Here is a 24,159-nt window from a genome sequence, read left to right on the forward strand (position 1 = left end):
TGATCTAAGTAGAATGGGTGTGGCCTGAGGAGACTTCTGAGGGCCAGATAAAAAGGCTGGGAGGGCCACATTTGGCCCTGAGGCCAAACGTTCCCAACCCAGGTCTACAACTACACAGGATCCTGTCTGAAAGATCCAATAACACTAAATGCCCACCGTGCAATTCTTCTACGTATTTTTCTACTGTTTGAGGGAGGACATATGAATAAGCTCATAATTATACCATGATGATCAGAACAATAGATAAGCAGACAAAACTATGTTCAGAATAGCTGCAGTCTCACACACTGTGTAACACTGCTTTTAGAATCTTACTATTTAATCACATCTGCTTTTGTTACAGAAACTATCCAGGGATCTTACCTCTGCCATACTTGGTTGCTTTTTCTGCCTTGGGCATGGCTTTGTCAGAAAAATCCTAAAAAGGGGGACAACAGTGACAATTGCTATGTTGTAAGCTCCTAATGGCATGATGTGTTGTAAAACAATGTAACAGTTTTTTATAGAAAGTAGGTCTCCATATACACTGTATTACACAGTACTGTGACTCCAGCATTACTATAGTATGTCTATAGCACACAGAAAGCAATGTAAGATAGTGATTCCTCATATCTAGACATCTCTAAATGGTCTTGTCTGTTTGGTACAAGCAGAATCTTATATTTGGGACCTATGGCTCATCTCCTGTCATACCAACTCAACAAAGGTATTTCAGGTAAGCAATCAAGGTAATCTAGAGCCTTCTGCAGCTGTAACAAATCCAGAAAAGAATGCACCAGAAAGGGGGGGGGGGAGCAATGCAAACAAACGTTCTACCTCTACCCCCCTCCTCCGTTTTTGTAACCTTTCAACTCATGGAAGGCTATTATCTTCCGCAGGGAGCCTTTTGTATTTGTGGAGGCTCCCATGGGTTCAAATGTCAGTTGCTGGGACTCTCAATATCATGATATTACCAACTGCTATACCTGAAACCAGGCTGTGTAAGGCTCCAAAGAATGCCGCACGTAACGGATACCTTCCTCCAACTGTGTGTTTGTATCTTCCACATACTTTGATTTTGGTGCTGGATTAGTATAGAGTGAAAGCTGTGAATTAGCAGAAAATACAAAGTTACTACAGCAAATTCTTCTACTGTAACAAGCATTAAGTAGCACTGCACCATTGCAAGACATCTATGTGTAAACAGAATTGTACACCAGGAAGAGAACTTTTTTAAATTATGAATGTGCACACTGAAACTGGGTGATGGCAAATCAAAGACAATTGTTTACAAAGAAAACAGAATCTTACCTCATCAACTTTCAGTAAGTTCTTTCTAGAAGTTTCATTCTCAGCAGCATATACTTGTACAGCAAGGAAGCTCAAACTAGCAGGAACAGCCACCAATTGCTTTACCTAAATGTAATGGAATCACGTGTAATGGAATTATACCGCACAGGTATACAATCCCATCCCATACACCTAATATACATGCAAGTAGACAAGAGAGGGTGCCTATCAGAAGCACGCATAGTTGGTTGAAGGAAAGTAAATGGAAATGTAAAGGTCCACAACAACACACGAGAATACACCTTTGAGTCTATAAGAAAACTCTATGTATCCTACCAGTCTTGATTTACATTATTACAAGTGTTCAAGCTCCTGCTTAAGTTATATTCTTATATCAGTGGAAGTAAATCACACAAGAACCTAGAATAATATATCAGAACTAAGAATAACTAAGCAGTCACATTATTCAATGAGAAATTTATACATACATTTAAGAAACATTCTCCTTTTTTACAAAGATGCAATTTGATCCTTTTAAATGCCCCAAATAAGTATGCAATTGCTCTTGAACAGACAGGATGGCCAATGCTAGAAACAAATATATGCTTCTTCTTGCACACCAACGGCTCACTTTACTCAGGTATTTAAACAGGAGTAAGGCTCTCTTTGGAAGCCTAATGCCATGCTCACCCTAAAAAGTACTAAAAAAAGCAAGGTCAACGTTTAACCCGAAGAGAGAAATTGCACTGGCATGGGTGGGAGCTATGCCTCTTGCCATCAGTAATGTCACAAGCACTGTCCAATATGTTCCCTTGACAGTCACATAACCATAACAGCTTAGCAGCAGTGGATTCCACTAGCAGCCTGATCTGGAGGAGCCCTCCAGAATAAAAGAATGCCTAATAATCATTTTTAAAAAATGACACCTCTGTACCGGCGTTTAAGAAACTACTTATAAAAGTATTTTGGACACTGTTCTTAAGATAACTACAGAAAGCAATTTGAGTTACTTAAAAATTTGTATGATATACATAGATATATACAGTATAGTATGTTTGCATATATTTAGAAAAGGTCCTCAAATGCAAAGATGTATCACTGAACGCTAAAGTCAGGATCATTCAGACCATGATATTTCCGATTTCTATGTATGGATGTGAAAGTTGGACAGTGAATGAAAAAACCGGGTAAGGGAAAAATCAACTCATTTGAAATGTGGTGTTGGAGGAGGCTTTGCGCATACCATGGACTGTGAAAAAGACAAATAAGTGGGTGTTAGAACAAATTAAACCAGAACTGTCTCTAGAAGCTAAAATGATGAAACTGAGATTATCATACTTTGGACACATAATGAGAAGACATGATTCACTAGAAAAGACAATATTGCTGGGGAAAACAGAAGGGAGTAGAAAAAGAGGAAGGCCAAACAAGAGATGGATTGATTCCATAAGGGAAGCTAAAGACATGAACTTACAAGATGTGAACAGGATGGTTCATGACAGATGCTCTTGGAGGTTACCGATTCATAGGGTCGCCGTAAGTCGTAATCGACTTGAAGGCACATAACAACTACAAATGCATATATTAATATAAATAAGGTTGACTCTTGTTTGAGTGCATATACATACTACATATAGATCATGCATCACTTATTATGGTCATTATAATAAGGTGATGCTTTGCAGTTACATGGCAAAAGAGACAGATAGAATGTGCTGGTTCCTAACCCAGGGATGGGCAACCTCAGGCCCAGGGGCCAAATGCAACCCTCCAGGCCTCTGTATCTAGCCCCACAGTCTCTCCCCAGGCCATCGCTCACTAGCTCTGCTTTGCACCCTCCTAGAGTGTTTTTGCCTGGCTGAAATGTGTCCTTCAACTCTTTTTGCTTGCCTAGATGGAGAACGCAGAGATGTATACAAGTGTGTGTAGAAACTCACCCACTGTATAAAGGTAAAATTTACATGTGTTGCTCTACCTACTTTATCTATGGCTCCATCTACCACTGGCATATGGCCCCTGGAAGGTTGCTCAGAAGGGAATGTGGCCATTATGTTGATCTGCTGAAACATCTACAGTTTGGTGCTACCAAGACCATCTCTACAGGTGACAGTCTAAATGTGTGAAGTCTTACCCACATTTATTATTAAGGCTGTGACATCACACTGTCCTTTCAAGGATGCAGTTACTTTCCATTTCTAGCCAATATAACTTTCTTTAAACTGACAGGGCCCAGTGACTGAAGATCAGCCCAGTTCTGACAGCTGTTGAACCTTCAACTGTTGACGTGTGTGCGTTGTTGCGTGAAACAGCATACATTACGTTGGAGTTAAGTTGAGCAAGAAACTTCTTCAGAGCATTAGATCTTGTTAAGAGTCTTTATTAAGACATTATGGCCAAAGGCTTAAGAGTAAATACATGTAGAGTTTCTTCAGTCACCCCCTTTCTGGTACATCTCTCTCCAAAGGTAAACACAGAAGACAACCTCTCAGTTCAGAGGCAATACACAGAAGACTCAGCTCAACACAGATAGCTGCTAGAACTTTTCCCAGTCTATCACGATGGTTACCATAGCAACGGCCTTGGCAGTCCGTTCCCAGACTGGGCAAAGACATAACTCCCCCTAGCTACAGTTTTCAGACTTGATGGAAAACAAACTCAGTGACAGTGCGGTTCAATGGTCAACATCAACTCCTGTCCTGTCTGTATCCCTCCCTTTCCAGCTGGCAGAATTTCCATCTTGTCGGGGTCCTGCAGATAGCTGTCTGTAAGAGCATCTTTAAAGGCACTCAAACAGCAACAAAGCTGGCAGCATAATTACTGAAAAAGAAGCACAAAGATAATACAACCAATATCTGAAGAGAATAGAGTTCAGAGAAATCCTACGTGAGGACCACATGGTAGATACACCACCATATCCACTGAGGACTTGTGGCAACCAGAACAGAAGGCAGGTGTGTGGTACTGCTGAGCTTTGCAGTCCTGCAGATCTCTACGTTTCCGTTCCCTCCATTAAAAACAATGGGGGATTAGCCATGGTAGCTCCAGACCCTTTTCATGGAATGAGGCAACAGTGGATCCATGGCTGACTCTGACCCACCACACCCTATTTCAGGGGCCTACACTTGCTAACACCAGCAGTAACCTTCCAGCCCCTGAGCTTTCTGTGGGTGAGGTGGTGGTCTATACAGCAACAAAACCCCACCCCTGCCTGTAGAGGCTGGAGGACAGGCACCTCTACCTTATCCTAACATCCTGTGCCATGCAACATGTGGGTTAGGATTGCTTTCTAAGCGTATTAATTCCCAGCTGAAATCTTTTATTAACATTAGGATGTATAGTAATATGTGGCTGTATACTATAGCCAGCATGGATTTTTCACATTCCACAATGTTAAATTGAAAATACCCCCCATGCCATTCTGATCCCTCCCATAAGCTCATTTGAAAACAAAACCATACAAAGCTTATAGTCCTGAACTCAGAAACGCTTGCTTAACAATCCTCTCAATTTTCATGGTGATACACAAAACAGTCAGAGAGAATCAAGAGTTCAAAGTGTAAAAAGAGAAAGAAAAAAACCAGACCCCTTTTGGACTTCTTTCTGTCATAGTTCTCATAATCTGTTGAAATTCATTAAAAATCAGCCATGTTCACAGAGTACCTGTAATCCTATTACTGACCTTGCCCCATACTCTGGCCTTCATCTTCTGCAGTTTCAAAGTTAAAAAAATGCCTGGCTGATTTTTAATTAAGAAATTTTGGAATGATAAGGTCGGGCATGCTGTCAATGTTCTAAAAGTCAGACTCCCAGCTGCTGGGCTTGCTTAATCAGGGGGCCACACCCACACCAGAACTGGATTTCATATGACACAGTCATGGCTTCCCCCAGAGAATCCTGGGAAGTGTAGTTTGTGGGCTGAGAGGAGACCCCTATTCCCCTGACACAGCTCCAGTGGCCAGAGTGGTTTAACAGTCAGCTGCTCTGATTGAAGCTCTGTGAAGGAAACAGGGCATCTCCTAGCAACTCTCAGCATCCTTCACTAACTACACTTCCCAGGATTCTTTGAGAGAAGCCATGACTGCCTAAAGTGAAATAATAGTCTGGTGTGGATGTGGCCAGGAACAGCTTTGGTTTAAATTTGGTTGGGAGGCTACATGTGCCTGCTGTAGAATAAAAAGGTGGGGGAAACAGTAAAAAAGAATGATACTATTCACAATGTTTTCCTTTTGTAAAGCAAAAGGGCCCACTCACCTAATCTCCTCTCCTCCCCTACCCCTCTCTCCACCCCTCCTCCAGTTCAGTTTTACCTATCCTAAGCATGATTGCACAGGAGTAAATCCCACTGAACTCAAAAAGCATGCAAATGATCAAACCTGCCCTCTCCCTCCTATCCCCTTCCTCTTGCCCCTTCCCTCTCCTTACCCTCCCCCATCCCCTTCCAATCCCCCCTCCCCCCCTGGTAAGTTTTACCTATCCTAGAACTATGACCTGGGAGACCAGGGTTCAAATCCCCACACAGCCATGAAGCTCACTAGGTGACCATGGGCCAGTCATTGCCTCTCAGCCTCAGAGGAAGAACTACCTCTGAATACCGCTTACCATGAAAACCCTATTCATAGGGTCGCTGTAAGTCGGAATCAACTTGAAGGGAGTCTATTTCGTTTTCAACCATGATTGCATGGGAGTAAATCCCACTGAACAATAAGTATGCAAATGATGAAACTTACCCTCCCCTCCTCCTCACATCACCTCCCTTTTGCCCCTCCCCTTCCTCTCCTCCCCCCATGGTCAGTTTTACCTATCCTAGCCATGATTCCACAGGAGTAAATCCCACTGAACTCAATAAGCATGCAAATGATCAGACCTGCCTTTCCCCTCCTTCCCCTCTCCCTTCCTCCTCCCTTTTTCCTCTCCTCCCCTCTTTCTTCTTCTTCCTCCTCCCCTGCTCACTCCAGGCTTCCCTCCTCATGCTCAGTTTTACCTATCCTAAGCATGACTGCATGGGAGTAAATCCTACTGAACTCAATAAACATGCAAATGATCAAACCTACCCTCCCTCTCCTGCCTGCTCCCCTCCCCCTCCTCCCCTCTGCATCTCCTGTGGTCAGTTTCACCAACCTAAGCATAATTGCAGGGGAGTAAATCCCACTGAACTCAATAAGCATGCAAATGATCAATCCATTCTCAGCAAACTTGCACAGGATCCCATTTCTTGCCTCCCGGACTAAAAAGCAGGGAAATTCACTAATAGGCAAAAAAAAAAAACTTGCAGTTTAAGAATGTACCTATAGCCAACAGGTATTTTTATCAAACTTAAAAAGCAGGGAAATTGGGCAGCTATAGCGAATGCACCAGGGGAGCAGGAGACCTGACCTCCTCTCTGGGATATTGTACTGCCCTACAAATGTGTCAAAATACAAACACAATTTGGGTTGGTCTTTCACAGTTCAATCCACTTCCTGTGTAGCTTGGAAGAATTTGGTAACATGTGCCTCTGAGCATATGGTGAGGGGTGGCAACACCTGCAACCAGCCCAAATCACAGAAAGACATGTGCTGTGCTGACCTTGTTTTAGCAGGGAGGAAGCAACTATATTAAAACAGTTGATATCGTTCAGATAGTCACTTTAAATGTGTTTGATTTACTTTGCAATTTTAGTGACGTTTCCTATAGTAAATCATTCTTTTGTTTGTTTCTGTGAATATGTGAACTACAGTAACACTATGCAACACTAAAAATAAGCTCCAAAAACAATTGTGGAATAATGACACTGACTGTTCTGCAGAATAGTTTCCAATGGACATGAGGAGTGTCTCAGTTTGCATAAGATAAAACAGTGGGAGCTGAAATATATTCTAGCAAAATTCTAGGTGTCCTCTATCTTTTTAATTGACCATGACCACCTGTCCTTAGGTGGTGTAGTTTAAACATAGGCTGAAAACATGCACCTTGGGCAGGCCAAGTTTTTTTTTTTTAACAGCTAGAGTCATTGCTTAAGTAGCAACATATTGTAATCCTTCTGATTTTACATCAAACTGCAGTTTCAGATTCAACTGTTAATACACCCAAAATAGAAATAAAGCATAATCTCCAGTTTGAAACAAAAAAAGCTGTCTTCGCCATCATATGACATCCACCAATAAAAAGGCTTTGAAATTAATAAACATAAATTTGACACAGATTTCTACAATAAATAATGAGAGAAATATAAATTTCTAGGTTAGATTCTCTGTAGAAACAGTTGTAACATAGGAAAGAAGCAAAATAAGATGAACACCAACAAACATACAAAAATGTAATTCTCCATCTTTGGAGAATTTGCTCAGAGACACGTTACCAAATTCTTCCAAACTACATAGGAAGTGAATTTGACTGTGAAAGACCAACCCAAATTGTGTTTGCATTTTTACCAATTTGTAGGGCAGTACAATATCTCAGAGAGGAGGTCAGGTCTCCTGCTCCCCGGTGCATTCACCATTGTTGTTGTTATGTGCCTTCAAGTTGATTATGACTTATGGCGACCCTATGAATCAGCGACCTCCAAGAGCATCTGTTATAAACCACCCTGTTCAGAACTAGTATGTTCAGGTTTGTGAGTTCCTTTATGGAATCGATCCATCTCTTGTTTGGCCTTCCTATTTTCTACTCCCTTCTGTTTTTCCCAGCATTATTGTCTTTTCTAGTGAATCATGTCTTCTCATTACGTGTCCAAAGTATGATAACCTCAGTTTTATCATTTTAGCTTCTAGAGACAGTTCTGGTTTAATTTTATTTAACACCCAATTATTTGTCTTCTTTGCAGTCCATGGTATCTGCAAAGCTCTCCTCCAACACCATATTTCAAATGAGTTGATTTTTCTCTTATCCGCTTTTTTCACTGTCCACCTTTCACATCCATACACAGAGATCGGGAATACCATGGTCTGAATGATCCTGACTTTAGTGTTCAGTGATACATCTTTGCATTTGAGGACCTTTTCTAGATCTCATAGCTGCCCTCCCCAGTCCTAGCCTTCTTCTGATTTCTTGGCTATTGTCTCCATGTTGGTCAATGACTGTACCAAGGTATTGATAATCCTTGACAAGTTCAATGTCCGCATTGTCAACTGTAAAGTTACATAAATCTTCTGTTGTCATTACTTTAGTTTTCTTGATGTTCAGCTGTAGTCCTGCTTTTGTGCTTTCCTCTTTAACTTTCATCAGCATTTGTTTCAAATCATTACTGGTTTCTGTTAGTAGTATGGTATCATCTGCATATCTTAAATTATTGATATTTCTCCCTCCAGTTTTCACACCTCCTTCATCTTGGTCCAATCCCACTTTTCATATATGTTCTGCATATAGATTAAACAAATAGAGTGATAAAATGTATCCCTGTCTCACATCCTTTCCTATTGGGGAACCAATCGGTTTTTTCATATTCTGTCCTTACAGTAGTCTCTTGTCCAGAGTATAGGTTGTGCTTCAGGACAATTAGATGCTGTGGCACCCCCATTTCTTTTAAAACATTCCATAGTTTTTCATGATCTACACAGTCAAAAGGCTTTGCTGTAATCTATAAAGCACAGAGTGATTTTCTTCTGAAATGCCTTGGTCCATTCCATTATCCAACGTATATTTGTGATATGATCTCTGTTACCTCTTCCCTTTCTAAATCCAGCTTGGACATCTGGGGTTTCTCGTTCCATATATGGTAAGAGCCTTTGTTGTAGAATCTTGAGCATTACTTTACTTGCATGGGATATTAAGGAAATAGTTTGATAATTACTGCATTTCCTGGGATCCCCTTTCTTTGGAATTGGGATGTATATTGAACGCTTCCAGTCTGTGGGCCATTGTTTAGTTTTCCATATTTGTTGAGAAATTTTTGTCAAAACCTGGACCCTGAAGTTGGTGGGGTTATTTACAGTTAACAGTTACAGTTATTTTAATAGTTAACAAGCTAGAGTAAAAAGAATGAAAATGCTAAAAAGCAGACTTCGAGGTTACATCTTTGTTTTTTGTTTTACATTATAATCCTATGCATGTTTACTGAGAAACATGCATAGGATTATAATGTAAAACAAAAAACAAAGATGTAACCTCGAAGTCTGCTTTTTAGCATTTTCATTCTTTTTACTCTAGCTTGTTAACTATTAAAATAAAATGACTTGAGGGTATGAATGATTTAGGATCTAAATATGAGCATACAAGGTCTTCTTTCCAGTTTAGTGATTTTTTTAGTTCACATCTATAAACCAGAATCGATCCATTTTCATATTATGTCCATCTTTTTAAAAATTGTGTTTAAGTAATTTCCAAAATAGCAGACAATGAAACTGGAGAAGAAAAAACAAAAACAAGAACATGACATCATGTCCATATTTAAATCATTTGCTGATGAGTGCTTACATTGAATGATAACATTGTTACACTAGGTCACAAAAAATGAACAATTAAATTTTTTAAGCAAGTGATTCCACTTAAAAATTCAAAAAAAACAAGTAATCAGGAACTGATATGGATATTTAATTATGCTCTACTACTTACTCACAGGACACATTAAGGCTTAACTTCTGAGTAAGCATGCCTAGATTGTGCTACTTAGTGTTCCTCTTAATTTGTCTTTCTTCTTAGGCAATCCTCCTAAAATATATGCAACATCTAGTAGAATCATAGTAGGAAGGGGCCTTGTATGTAATCTACTCCCACTCACTGCTAGTGCAAGATATGCAACACAAGTTAAATGTCTCCAAACTAATGAGAGTCCACCAGGTCCAGAGGTAGACTATTATATTGTTGAACAGCCCTTACTATTAGAAAGTTTATTCTAGTGTTTAACTGAAATCTGCCTTCCTGCAACTTCTACCCACTGGTAGAAGAACATAGAAGAAATTTGATCCATTTTCCATTTAACAACCCTTCAGATATTTGAAGACCTCCATGTCCCCCCCCTGTCCAAGCCAAACATATCCAAATCTTTCAACCGTTCCTTATAGGACTTGGTTTCCAGACCCTTCACCATTTGGTCACTCTCCTCTGGACATGCAAGAGTTGATAGACATCCTTCTTTAAAATATGCACCTAGTACTGGACACAAGACTCCGGGGGGGGGGTCTGGTCAGCATAGCAGAACTATTACTTCTTGTGATCTAGACACTATGTTGCTGTTAATCTAGCCAAAGATTGTATTAGCTTTTTTTAGCAGCAGCATAATACTGCTACCTTATTGTCAGTTTGTGATCGACGACATTTGTGTGTTTGATTCTTTTTACCTAAATGCAGGACCAAATTCCTCTGCCCCACCGCCCGCCCCCAGATCAGTGCACAGTAATTTTAAGCTATGGTATTTATATCTTCAAAGCTGTCTTGTAATCCCATTAAGTTAAAAGTGGGATAGAAATAATTCTAAAAAGTTCCTTGTGCTGGAAACTGACTTTATCGCTTATGTTACACAGCACCATGTACATTGATGGAAACAATAATTATAATTCAATGACAGGTCAAATCAGAAACGCTCATGAATCAAATTTTTCCTCCTCAAAGATTTCAAACAACCAGTTCTTAATGGTATTGTAAACATCTGAAGTGCTAAAAATAAATAAATCTACAAATATTATTGTAAATAGCGCAGCTATAAAGTTTAATTTATGCGTTTAACTTGTAATTCATAGCATTTCAGGTGTGCATAGTGCTTTAGGCATTTAATATCCTTTATTGTACAAACAAGGAATGTATCATTAACATGTCCAAGACTACCAGTATATTCACATCAAAGATGGAATAACCACCATGTTTCCACTCCAACATTCAAGTGCATGCGTATTATTCACAAATAAATTGGTTACTGAATTACATCAAATATAATTAAGTAGAAAACCAGGTAAGTTTTTTTCCAGAATTGTGTTAATTACTATACAAAACTCCTTTCTATTTCAACAAAGCTTGATCCTATAGCTCCCCCTGTAGAAAGGTGGAAAGTACAACATTAGAGAACTAGCAAATTTTTTCAAACTAATTGGTGAGCACATACAGAAACATTTAAGAAAAACGCAAGTCAATAACCAGCGCTTCTCTGATTAGGCAAGAGAAGTTACTCCTATAAGTCTGAAACAATCTTAGTTGTGGCTCTGTATCAGAAGCAAAACCTCACTAAAGTTCACAAGCGTTGTGAATTATAAGACAATGTATATAGACTTCTATGGCATACATTTTCTCCCCATTGAAAATTGTCTTTAATTTTTTTTCTTCAAAGAGAGGGATTTTTGTACTTAAAAAAAGATCTTATTTTGTTTGCCCCTAAACTACCCTTTGCAAAGTAGCAAAAGCAGCAAAGCCTGGGTCACCTTACAGTGACAACAAATTTATTATGGTATAATTTTTGTGGATTAGAATCCACTCCATTCTACTCAGAAGTAAGTTCTACTCAATTAAGTAGGGCTCATTCCCAGGTAAATGGTGTTAGGACTGCAACCTTAGCCTTTTAAAGTGGCACAAACCTGATTGTTTTTGCTATGGACTGGGGCTGAAATCCTATAGTTGCTGGAGAATAAACCCACTAAATTCAATGGGACTTACTTCTGAATAGACACATATAGGACTGCATTATAACAGCACTACCTGCAACTCAGGCTGTAATCCTATGATATTTAGTTGAGAGTAAGTGCCATGAAACTCAGTGGGACATATGCACAGGATTTAGCCCTAAAAAGTCTAAATTTTACTGAGAAATGTGCAGTAACAGACAACAGCATTATTATTTTCGCAGTGCTATATGTTTATGTCAGATTGCACCATCAGCACCAGATTGTTTTCAGACTCCTTTTTAAATAGGATAAAACGAGTGATTTACCCAAGAGCTGAAATCGATTTGAACCTCTGACAATACGAGCTGCCGAGGTCAACACCGAGAACACCCTCTGTGTGTGTACGTACACGTACGGGCGGAGGAGAGGATTCCAGTATGTAATCAGAAGGGCAATAACTAACCGGTACCCCACCGCATCCCGCCCTCTTCGCTTTCTCATCCACTCGTTCATAACTATGTCAGTCTTCCTGACACCCCCACGCGGAGCCCCTTGACCACGAGCAATCCGAAGGGGGCGGGGCTACTAACACTGGTGCGATTAAGGTTCCTCCTGCAGCCCTCCCCCCCTTTTAAGCCACCGCGGTCGGAAAGTCGATCAGCATGTCTCCATGGCAACAGTGCGAAATACGAGCGTGGCACTGGCCGTAACAGCACAAAGGCCCACGAACAGCTCGAAATTCGCGCGCTGCGTGAACTCATCAAAGAGGGACGGCAAAGAAATTAAAGACAACTGGCACAATTATATCGTTTAATTCCCTTCCCCAAACTGCCAATGAAACTTTCTCACCTTGAACATTGTGAGGACAGCGCCGCTCTCGAAGTGTGGCGCGGCGGCAGTGACGCACAGAACCACGCGCCGCTTACGGCCGCCAGAATGGTGAAATCTTTAAGTCTGTATTTCCGGTCCAGTAGTGCGTCCCAGTATCTAGGCAACAGCTGAAAGGAGCTCTACTGACTGAAGCTACCGGAGAAGTGGGTTCTTGGGCCGAGGTTCGCTGCGATGTGGGGCAGTATACACACTATAGTGCCCAAGCAGGACAGTACAGACTGGCAGAGGTAAAGGTGTCCGATAGGCCGGAAGCCTGGCTCTGAACTGAGATTGGGGTGAGCGTCTGCTCGCTTCCTTTCCAACTCTTCTGTGAATTTATATGGGTAAAGCTGAAGGAAATGGCCGAGTGAGTTGGCACTTCCGCCAGCCTGAAGGTGCTGTAATCCAGGTGCTGAATTTCTGCCTCATCCACCTGTTAAAGAAACGGGAAAGGAAAAACAAAGGAAGTGGCAATCCTCGCCAAAATATTCGACTTGCTTGCACGAGGAGTATAACATAGCATATTGAAAAGTTTTGAGTAGGTGGGAAAAACCAAACCAGACTTTAAATATAAGTATGGGTCTGTGGTTTTTGTTCCAAAATTACAAATTCTACAAGGGTCAATGGAATAGAAAATTTTTGTTTTGGTAAACAGTTTGCTGAAGAATATATGCTCTTTTACAGCGGACAAACACTAGCCTAGAGTGGATAAGTTAGAAGGATGCCGCCTTCCCATATCTTATAAATGGAGCCCATACCATTGTTAACAACTCATAAGAGAGTTTGGCATTACATGATGTGAATATAAGGAAGCATTAGGGTAAGAGGTCAAAGTTGGAATGGATCTGTGTAAGGAGCAGAAAAGTTTATTGTATATGTTCCCACTGCTGAGGGAGGTATGGACATTAATAACTAATTTCAACATGTGATCTCCGTATTTTACATTCACTCACTTTTCTTTAAAAAAGAAAAAGGAACACACACAAGGACATGCAAGTCAGGTGCACCTAAGTTCCGCTAAAATCCATGGTATTAATTTGTACAATTAAACAATATATAGCATGGTCCTAAGTATCTTTATTAAGAAGTATGTTATGTTCAGTAGGACTTATTTCCAATTAAGTGAGTTTGGGACTGCAATCTTAAGGTGCACCTGACTTTTAAGGAATTATGCTCATGGTTTGAATTTTACATGATTTTTAAAACATGTAACGCACAGTGCAGACATATCCAGCTTGTTGCTCCGATGTTGCCAACTCTGTGCTAACTACTGTGGTCTAGTGATCTCTGGCCCTTTTATGTTTCTAATCAAATAATTTTCCAATAATTTTAACTATAAAGCTCCTCATGATGTCTACACATCTGGTGACTTGATTTTTTTTCTACCAGGGCTCAACAAGAAGCAGCAGCAAAAACGATTCAGAAGACATGGTGGATTCACATAAGAATACGACTGTTTAAACTCCTGAAACATACCATTCGGGCAGCAGTATGTTCTTGCACTTGATTGTGTCTGACTAGATGTAGTCCTGTAGTTCAATATTTTTTGTTATCACTCTCCCTATTTTTAAAATGGTTTCCTTTTGTGTGGATACATTGAGGGAAAGGAACAAGTTCTGGTATGCCAGGTTCCCTCAAGGTATGCAGAAGAAATTTGTTTTGTTTGCAATAGTTTACACACTAGGGTTGCCAGGTCCATGGCCTGAGACTGATCCTGTATCTTTAGGAGAAAAGAAGGTCAGCCAAGTGCAGGTGTTCTTGCAACTCTGTAATGGGAAAAACCACAAGGTGGAATCCTCCCTTTCCCCTGCACAACTTTTAAAGATACAGAAGACCTCTTGGAGGCCGGGCCTGGCAACCAAGAGGTCTTCTGTATCTTTAAAAGTTGTGCAGGAGAAGGGAGAATTCCACCTTGTAGTTTTTCCCATTACAGAGTTGCAAGAACACCTGCACTTGGCTGACTCTCTCTTCTCCTAAGATACAGGATCAGTTTCAGGTCAAGAACCTGGCAACCCTAATACACACACACTTCTCAAAATCAGCAGGGACCTAGCACTATGTATGCACACTGTTATGCTGTCAGTGAATGTTGGTAGCTGGGCTAGACTGGGCTGGGCAAGAGGAAAGTCCATTTTGTTCCAGTGTGCCATGTAATTATTCAGTGTTCTAGCCATGTCTTTTTTCTGGATACTCAGTTCTATTTCTGTACCCCAACTCCAATTTTCTATTCCAGTTCCCATAACAGACTCTCAGTCTTCTGTGGTCACTAAGCATGCTTAGTCCTCACTGAGTTGTGGGAGGGGGGGGTTGCAGGGGGAGGGGGGGTTGCAGGGGGAGGGGGGGTTGCAGGGGGAGGGGGGGTTGCCTCATTAGATTTTCCCCCCTAAAGATTTCTTTCTCTCTCTGTAAATGTTAGTATATTTATGTATTTATTGGTTTTTTAATAGGCCTTCACCATAAAGTCCCAGGGCAGGTTACTATAAAAATACAAAATAATGTCCTCCCTCCCTCAGCATGCTGCTCGTTCCCTCTTGCTTTTCAGTAGTGCTGCTTTGGCTTACATAGCCATCATAACTCAGGACCTGAGTTTGCTTGTGGTTGTGATTTATTCTACCTTTACTGCATACTATTTATGTAGAGATTCTTTTTTATAGTTATATATACATTTTATTGTTACTTGCTCTGGAATTGTTGCTCATAATAAAGAGAGATAGAAATGTATAACTTTAAAAAAATGATGCTGATTTTTTTTAATTGTTGCATATTCATTGAGCAAAAACCATATTTATTTTAGGAGCATTGCATTAGCTATGAGATTTTGAAAAGAGTAAGTCCTTTGGAGGCTGAACTTCTTAACGAACCTACAATTAAGTGTAAAGTCCGATTCAGGTACATTTCTATGCATTGGCTCAATATATTTTTTGTTCAGTTTCACAGTCTCTGCCCTAAGCTATTAAGTGTTACTTTGTGGTCTTATTCCAGTGGAATATGTTTCTTGCAAAGAAGAACAAGTGAGAAGGAATTGTTCCTATTGATGCATTAACAAATGTCTTATCCTACTTTATTGTCTGGCAGTAGCTTATAAGAAGAATAACTACAAAAGAATCACAATGATTTAAAATCTCATCATGAGAATTTGCTATGAAGAAATAGTAATATAAACTCAATCTGAGTTTCTCTTTTACTGATGGCAAGTAGCTAAGACTATAATCCTGCAAATTTATCTGGGAACAAGTCCCATTGGATTTAATTGGCCTTCTTTCTGAGAAGACATCATAGGATTGTGCTACAACCTTAGTGACAACAGTTTTCAATCACATATTCCACAGTATGTTTGGGTGCAATTGTGGATTTAGAAACCTAATTTTAAAACAATTTTAATTAATTAATTCAGAATAATATATGTATCCTTTTACTGTAATTTATTATCTTGTTCTTTCTGTTTTGAAGGAGATTTTGTCCATATTTTATAATTTTTACAATTTTACTATGCATGATTATAAAATTAAGACCCATTTTTACCTGCATAATGCTCACCCATTGTTTGAAGGACCATTAGGTAAACTACTGCTCATGTTTCTTAGAAAAGTTCCCTAACATTATAGCTCAGTCTTGCAGCCCCATCAAACATGTTTAGTAGTAAGTTCCACTGAATGCAATAGGTCTTTTGAACTGACTTATGTGCTCAGCAAAATCACAGACAGCAGATTTGGGAGGGGAGCAGAATATTCCCCACATTTTTTAAAAATGGTTTGTTGTATGTAGAAGTCTAGTATACCATGAGCAGGATGGATTAGAACCTTTCTCCTTGATATGCTAATTTTCAACATGCGGGAGGTTTGTTTTGCTTTTTATATGGGGAGCATTTAGTCATATAGCCAGTTTATAGTCTGACATGATACAGATTCTAGCAAGTGATTTTGCTGAACATGTAGACTAATTAATTCTTAATATGTCTCAGATTGTAGCTTAAAACACTTCGGTTCCATCCATGCATTAGCCAAACAGAAAACTGACCTGATAGCATTGAGAGAGCAGATTATCTGCTGTTAAGAGAAGTAAAGCAAGAGACCTGGATTCACTTTTTTCCTCAAAGAGGTGATTGGCACTCAAGGATATGTTCAGCATTGTACATTCAATTCTAGTCCAATGAGGGGAAATCTGCTTGGTACCCAGAAGTTAGATCCAGAGATCCAGCAAGGGAAACATTTTACAAACAGAGACCTGATTACAGAAAGGAATTTGCACACAGATTACACATGCTGAATTGGGATCAGTCCCATTTGTTTCAAGGGAACATACTTTTGTGTTTGGGATCAGGGATGTAATTCTTTTAGTTGCGTTTGTTAACTTAGATGGCAGAATTTTTAAAACATTGCCAGTCATATTCATTATATTAGAACTAAAGTGAAAACAGTCACTTCCATTGCAGAATATAAGAAATTAGCTGTTTAATAATAATAGGTAATTATGTTTTAATGTTTTCCCCCCTTTAGATTTGCTGGATCTGATTTTCCCCCTTTCATTGTGTTCAAGATATTTTGCAAGTCAGGAGGCCAAAGCAACCATTACATCAGTGGAAAAAGAGTAATAACGTCAACAAGTGAGGTAAACTTCTAGACCTTTATCTTAATCATTTTCTGTTTCATCTTTTTTTTACATTCTGTAATATCTGCTACTTAAGCGTGACATTTTAATAAGTTGATTCTTCATATTAATCCACCACTTACTTATGATACATTTACGTGAGTGATAACATTAAGCCCAGCAGGGATCCTAATTTGGCCCATGAGGCAGTTTTCCACAAACAATGTCCATTTGCTCCTCAAATTGTTTTAAAAGGAGGAGTCAGGAGGTTAACTGCTAAGGAGATGACTAACACTGCTAGTCATTGAGGAAACCGGTCATGTTCTTAGAAAAAGAAACTGTCTCTGGGCTACAGTCTGATTTCAGGTTCAACTCAGAAAGCAGATCTTTAGATTTCTCTAAGTTCCTATTGTTGTTGGCTCTAAGATGTCACAGGTAGTGTACAAATTGTTTTTTCCTCCCAATCAACAACTGCTTGATATGCTTACTGGAAAATTACCAATGGTGGAAGGAATGTTGAGGATTGGGGGATATGCCCCCTTCATCCGCTATTTATTACAATGATTTTGTTTTCACTTCTTATATAGATTTATACCCTGCACTTCATATATATTATCAAGGCAGCTTACATTAAAATACTAATATCATAAATTTAACATATGATGCAGACACTTTGTGTGGAGAACTTATTCACACAATTCTTTCCTCTCAAAAAGTGGTGTGGGAGAGGAGATTGCATGAATCAGGCTCAGGGCCAGTTCTAAAGGGCAGCCAGGTGGGGCAGCAATCCTGCTGCGGATAGCAGGGCAGGAGCTTCAGAGCCGCCCGCCATTCCCCCGCTTCACCTACCTTTCTCTGCTCTTTTTTTGCAGCTGCGCGGACAGGTTTGCCATCAATCAATATGGCTGCCGAGGTTTCCCTAAGGGGCTGAAGCGTCTGCCGCCATCTTGGTTGATGGCAGCAATGCACGCATGTAGCACGCATGCGTGCCATCAACCAAGATGGTGGCAGAGGCTTCAGCCCCTTAGGGAAACCTTGGCCGCCATCTTGATTGATGGCAAACTTGTGCATGCAGTGTGCGCAGCCGAAAAAACAGCACAGAGAAAGGTAAGTAGAACAGGGGAATGGCGGGCGGCTTGGGATGTCCCACCCTGCAATACGCAGAACCAATCCTGCTGTGAATTGCAGAAGGGGAGTGCTGGGGCCAGGGCAGGCTGGTGCCCAAGGGCCCTGGCATGCTTGGGGCCGGCCCTGATCAGGCTGACAGAATATTGGCTCCCAGGTGGAGTGTCTGTGTTGCATGTAACACCAGGCTCATGAGAGAAGGCCGGATGCACACATGCCTCCTTCGTGGGAATAGGATCACTTATCACTAAGCATCTGAACTGTGCCTTAGAAAATGTATCTTCAAACTCTTACATGTTCAGGTACTAATTGATGCACTTTTTCATTATAACTATATGGTCAGACTGAGATTTGTTTGAATGGGAAAAAGCATGGTTTCAGAATGGTGATTTAGGGTAAAGTTACAGAGATGTTGAGGCTATATTATTCTATATTGTCCAATTATTGATAGGCGGCTGTTGATGCTTGTAAATTAATGGGATACCGGAAGTATTATAATCAGATGCTGCAAGATGAACTTCAGTATAAGAAATATGGAATAACAGATGAAATAGATGTGGCTACAATAAGAGACTACATACAAGTAAGCAATGTTTATATTCTCCACCCTTTATGTCATATTTAATTAATCTGATAACTTTAAAAGACCAAGAGGATGAGAGGGTTTGGAGGAAGGAAGGAAGGAGTCCAAAGTCTACTCTCAACTTCACATCTTCAAGAGGTTCAGAGGAAGGTGTAGCATCTGAACAGGCCCAAAGCCAGTTTAAATACATCATTAGTAAGAGCAGGGCAACAGCATACTACCACACGCGTTGTGATTGTATCAGTGCATTTTTATAATTCAATTAATGAATCAATCCAGAAAGCAGATCCTATAGAAAAGATTATTTTAGCAGTAACCATTTACAGTGAAACCCTGTGCATGCTTCTGTGTTCGATGGGGCTTACTCCGTAGAATTGCAAGCTTAGATTAATAGACTAATTAAATTGAAGAGTTTCAGAAAAGGAAGCAGCGTACAAGATAACCTGAGAATTCTATAATTCTATAAGTAAGTTCTCATGAATATTGTTCTTTTGTGACTCTCTAGTATGCTAGTCTTATGGATGAGACTCCAGCATACTTTGGTGGCAGGCATAACTACTGGAGAAGACTGTCTTTGGAAAACCTTCCCAGAGCAATGATAATGTATGATATCATGGACTATGCACAGTCTGGGAAGCTATCTACTAGACTTAGGATGGAACTGCCATTTCTGCTGCTGAGGCCACAGAATGAAGAAACATGTTGTGCTCAAGTCATGGCTGTTTGTCAAATCAGGTAAAAGCATATCAGTTGCCATGCTTGGTAATTTGGACATCCTCTTCTTCCCTTGTATATCTTTTTTTTGTAAATAACAAATAAAAGGGTGTGAAATTACATTTTCCATTTTGCTTTGGCCATCAAATGGGTGCTTCTTTTTAATAAAAAGGATACTCACAAATATAGCACCTGCACTCCCACATCCTATGACAAATGGGGGAAAGCTGGCAGTCAGACTTCTCTCATTTACAAAGCTGTTAAAGCTTAAAGCAGCAGGTCTGTGAGATACCTATGATTCCATCTTTGGCAGATAAACTGTATCAAGGATTTTCAAATCAGTTGTGTACTGTAGGCTTGATTCTGCATTCCAGGAAACCAATTTTTAGCATGACCCTCTCCCAGGATTTATACCAACTGGACAGAAACAGGATCAGTCTTAAATCCCACTATGCCAGTGGCTCCTGCAGAATGCTAAATGGCTTGCTCCCATTTCTTTATTTCATTGCAATTATTTCATTGCAGATATTTGTGGTAGTTTGTGTTTTTATCGTAAGCTAGAAGTGTTTTCACAGTGCTTTTGTATTGTTGATTTCAATGTTGCAGTGTTGTCAGTGGGAAATATATTCATTTAGTACTGATAACAAATGTGCAAATATCTCAGCGCAATAATAATAATATCCCGCCCTTCTTCCCAGAAGGAGCCTGGGGCGGCATCCATACCCATAGAACCTAATGTTGCACCAATTAAAGTCAATACAAAAACATTTTTAAGGTTGTAGTCCTATGCATATTTAACTGGAATAAATCCAAATTAACCCAGGAGGTTTACTTTTGAGCAGATGTGCCTAGGATTACATTGTAAAGCAATTATTTCATCACTTTAATGTGAAGATGTCCTTTTAATTATGTCAGATTTTATTGAAAACATTGGTTCTCTTCCAGATCCCCTACACCATGCCCTACAACTGCCACCCTATCAAAACTAGATCGAAGATCATTACGCAGAACTGCTGGACGTCGCTCTTATCAAGCTCACCAGAAGGCTGCAAAAATGAAGAAGGCTTATAGGAGTGGGAAAGAAAGAGAGGTAAGCAAGCATGTTCAAAGAGTGAGAAATAATCATTTTCAGATCAAGTGCTGATAAATCTCACAGCTAGGACTCTTACCAATTTGTTTTCAAAGAACTTTATTTGTGTAAGTTTTTAAAAAACTGTAAATTTTGTTGTTGAGACACACTTAATAAGGACTTTCTAAGATTAGGGAAGGGGTAGCCCTACTTGTTCTATTGTTTGTTTGTTACATTTATAGCCTGCCTTTCTTTCACCATGGAACCCAAGGCGGCATACATGTGGCTCCCAGGCAGTCTCCCATTCAGGCACTGACCAGACCCAGACCTGCTTAGCTTCAGCAAGGTGGTGGCCTCATGTGCCTTCAGACCATAGCCTGGGACCTGTATTACAGTGCAATCCTAACAGGCCACATCCTAAACTCTGCCCCTCCCCAAAGCTGGTGCAAATGACCTGTATATGAAGAGCTTCACATACATGCAATGGCTGGGTGCATTATTTGGCTGGAAGCTGGCAACAGTAGATGGCAAGAGCCTCTCAGGAAAGATTCCCTATACCCTCCCCACCAGTGCACCCATCTCTCAGCATGTTTTAATCTGTATATGTGAGATGGCTCACTATACCACTTTTTGCCACATTTTCTGTAGTCTTACAATGGTTCGGTTCACACATAATGCTAAACCGTTATTTAGGTGAATGAACAAATATGTGGGCTCCTCAGAAAACCCTGTCGAACTTAATGAGCAACACTTTTCTAGTTAGGATTATCTGTCTATGTAATGAGTTCGCTGCACTTTTACTATGTTTTTTTCTACTGCACAATATATTAAATGTGCAGATGTTGTTGGGCTCTCACTTGCATCAGCCACAGTGAGCATGGCCAATGATCAAATGGGAGTTGTAGTCCAGCAACAGCTGGAAGCACATTCATTCATGCTAAGCCATAGGGCATAAGGTTAATATATGTTAAATTAACCAGAGTTATTTACATTCCAGATGCTGAAAAGTTCATCTTTTGTAAGTGATCATTCAGAATCTACTTCAGTTATTGAAGGCCCAAGCCATGAAAGTCTATTGTCAGATGAAGACTGGGAGCAGGAAGCAGTGAGACTATATGACTGGGCCAGATCGCTACGAACAGAAGATATTGGCGAAGACTAACCCATGATAAAACTTATTTTTCCTCATGTTTCTTCTGTTTGAATCACATAGTTGTAGACAACAGTTAAAATTATCCTCCGTATATAGTTTTCACTTATGTTGCTGCAGACCTAGCGTAAGCACAGCCCTAAATAACATTAATAGCATATAATTATTCCAGGCTTCAGGAGAGTCGTAATGATGCAGTTTAGTGTGGACTAAAGTTTGTGACAGTGGCATTAGCCGCTAATAAAGCGGGAAGAAAACAACTTATAAGTAAGCATACCCTATAGGAACAGAGGCAGAGTTACACAGGCACTTGTTAATGACATTCAGGACATTTATTCTTAGAAATAACAGTATATAGAATCCAGGTGGGCAACTGTTAGAAGAGAGCAATCATTGTTTCTTCTTAGCTATAATTCAGAAAGGAAGGAGATGAAAAGTTGGTGGGGGAATATTCAATGTCGGTCACAGTCAGGGTAGATCCATTGAAATCCATTGATTTAAGTAGCTTAAGTATTAATTTCAATGGGTTTACACTGAGTATTTTATAGTTGGATATTACTGGTGTGATGCAAAAAGGTTAATCTAGTGTCTGTTTTAGTCAATGTAAAATATACATTCTACTCATGACAAGATACAGCCCAGCTTTTTTACCTGAAGTTTATACTGTTATAATCATGTAATGGTTGATTAGATATGAATATACAAAGACTAGAAATTTATATCCTCATGGACAAAATGTACTCAGTTAAGCACTTTTAAATCCTGCTGATTTCAGTAGGAAGGTTGAGCACACTTAAATATCTCCCAGTAAAGTCAACGGGGCTTTACGTGCTTAACTGACTAGATTGTGCTCACTGTTTTTGTGACTCTGCATGTTAGCACTAGGACTGAATGCTTTAACAATACTTTTCTAGTTAGGTCAACATGCTTGGCCATAGAAAAAAACCTTGAAGCATAATATACAGTGGGCAAAGTACCATAAAGATTAAAAATATTTTATTTACATTTTTCTTTATATACAGTTTTTACACCTTAGTTTAAAAAGAGAACACATGTATGTCTGAACATAATGCATTCACAGCATGAAAAAGTTGATGTTTGCAAACAAGTGGGAAGAAAGAATGCTGTTAGAAAGTTTAAAAAGACATATTGCAGGATTTCATAGCAGCCATGGGAATGTTCCTAGAAAAGTATCCCAATATGCACATTTGAGTTTCTGTACATATTTGATCAAAGCACTTCCATGTGATTCAGCACAGTTAGAAGATAACTTGCCAGTAGCATTGTTTATGAAACGCCTGCCACCTCATTCAGGAGATGCTGTAAATATATATAGATAGCTGCCCATGCTACTGCAGTTCCTGGTAACTTTTTATAGCAGGTGGGTTAACCTGTGGCCCTCCAGATGTTGTTAGACTTCTAGTCTCCATCAGCCCTATCCAGCATGGCTTGTGATCAGGGATTTGGGGAGTTTTACTCCTACATTTGCAGGGCCGCAGGTTAGCTACCACTGTTAAACTAATATTTTTCCAGATTTCCTTCTAATGGCATTAAGATTAATAGTAAAGTTTCCCAGTTATTGAAGTTATGTGGAATTTGATACTAAAGTTTTGAAAAACCCACAAAGCAATTCAGAATTATTTATTCAGATTTCCAACTGCTTTTTTCTTTGTCCCTTTGCCACACTACTTGAACAAAAGCAACCACTGATAAGACACCACACTATAGGAAAACCAAGATTTTCCAGTCCTTGCATGTTCAGTTTTACACAGATGTAAGCTCACTCTTAATTGGCTTTTACACTTTACACCATGTATGAGCAGTGTTGTTGATACCACACAGCATGTTTTCAGATTCAAAATTTAATTCACAACTTTTGTTCTATCCAGAATAAAAGTATTCTGAACATTAGCAACTTCTGTGAACCAAATTTATTAAGAAAATAGTATTTCCCCTTTCGTTTTATGAAAGTCACAGTAAGACTAGTAGTGATGGAGCTCCATGGTATCAGCCCAGTGTTTCTTTTTCAAAGTTTGACCTCCAAGCATGAGTTTACTAAATGATTTTTTTTTCTAGGAGTGACTAGTGGCATAAGATGCAATAGACTTCTTTTGCCCTTAGTCTAATGTCTAGTGTTGGTATCTAGTTTTATACATGCTGTAACCTTCCAATTCTAGTTTTGTCAACATGAACAAGTCTTAAGGTAAAAAATATAAGACAAGCTTCATCTAGGCTGCGATTATAATAGCAAATGTTTTCATCTACAAAATAGCTTGCTTATGCCACT

The 24,159-nt window shown here is 39.7% G+C and overlaps 2 protein-coding genes across 2 annotated transcripts in view; one reads left to right on the forward strand and one right to left on the reverse strand.

Moving 5' to 3' along the window:
• APOO (apolipoprotein O) overlaps positions 1–13,000 on the reverse strand; it is a 31,600-nt gene extending 18,600 nt beyond the window's left edge. The window contains exons 1-4 of the mRNA XM_061627327.1: positions 12,624–13,000; positions 1,291–1,395; positions 966–1,085; positions 364–418 (exon numbers count right to left, since the gene is read on the reverse strand). Coding sequence (XP_061483311.1) covers positions 364–418; positions 966–1,085; positions 1,291–1,395; positions 12,624–12,632 — 289 coding nt within the window. The 5' untranslated portion in view covers positions 12,633–13,000. The remainder of the gene's footprint in view (positions 1–363; positions 419–965; positions 1,086–1,290; positions 1,396–12,623) is intronic.
• C5HXorf58 (chromosome 5 CXorf58 homolog) lies at positions 12,453–23,783 on the forward strand. The gene is made up of 8 exons (XM_061627326.1): positions 12,453–12,892; positions 14,034–14,133; positions 15,439–15,533; positions 17,141–17,252; positions 18,808–18,939; positions 19,445–19,674; positions 20,599–20,743; positions 21,720–23,783. The coding sequence occupies exons 1-8, from the start codon at positions 12,837–12,839 to the stop codon at positions 21,882–21,884; spliced, it is 1,035 nt and encodes a 344-aa protein (XP_061483310.1). The 5' UTR covers positions 12,453–12,836; the 3' UTR covers positions 21,885–23,783.
• Positions 23,784–24,159: the final 376 nt, after the last annotated feature.

The sequence above is a fragment of the Rhineura floridana genome, chromosome 5 (genome assembly GCF_030035675.1).
Source record: "Rhineura floridana isolate rRhiFlo1 chromosome 5, rRhiFlo1.hap2, whole genome shotgun sequence".
NCBI lineage: Eukaryota > Metazoa > Chordata > Lepidosauria > Squamata > Rhineuridae > Rhineura > Rhineura floridana.

What these genes read in the sequence shown, in the direction of transcription:
- C5HXorf58 (XM_061627326.1), top strand. Translation starts at nt 12,837, where the DNA reads ATGTGGGGCAGTATACACACTATAGTGCCCAAGCAGGACAGTACAGAC. An exon ending in AAGTGTAAAGTCCGATTCAG is followed by an intron (nt 15,534 to 17,140) that starts GTACATTTCTAT and finishes TCCCCCCTTTAG; the next exon opens with ATTTGCTGGATCTGATTTTC. An exon ending in ATGGCTGTTTGTCAAATCAG is followed by an intron (nt 19,675 to 20,598) that starts GTAAAAGCATAT and finishes GTTCTCTTCCAG; the next exon opens with ATCCCCTACACCATGCCCTA.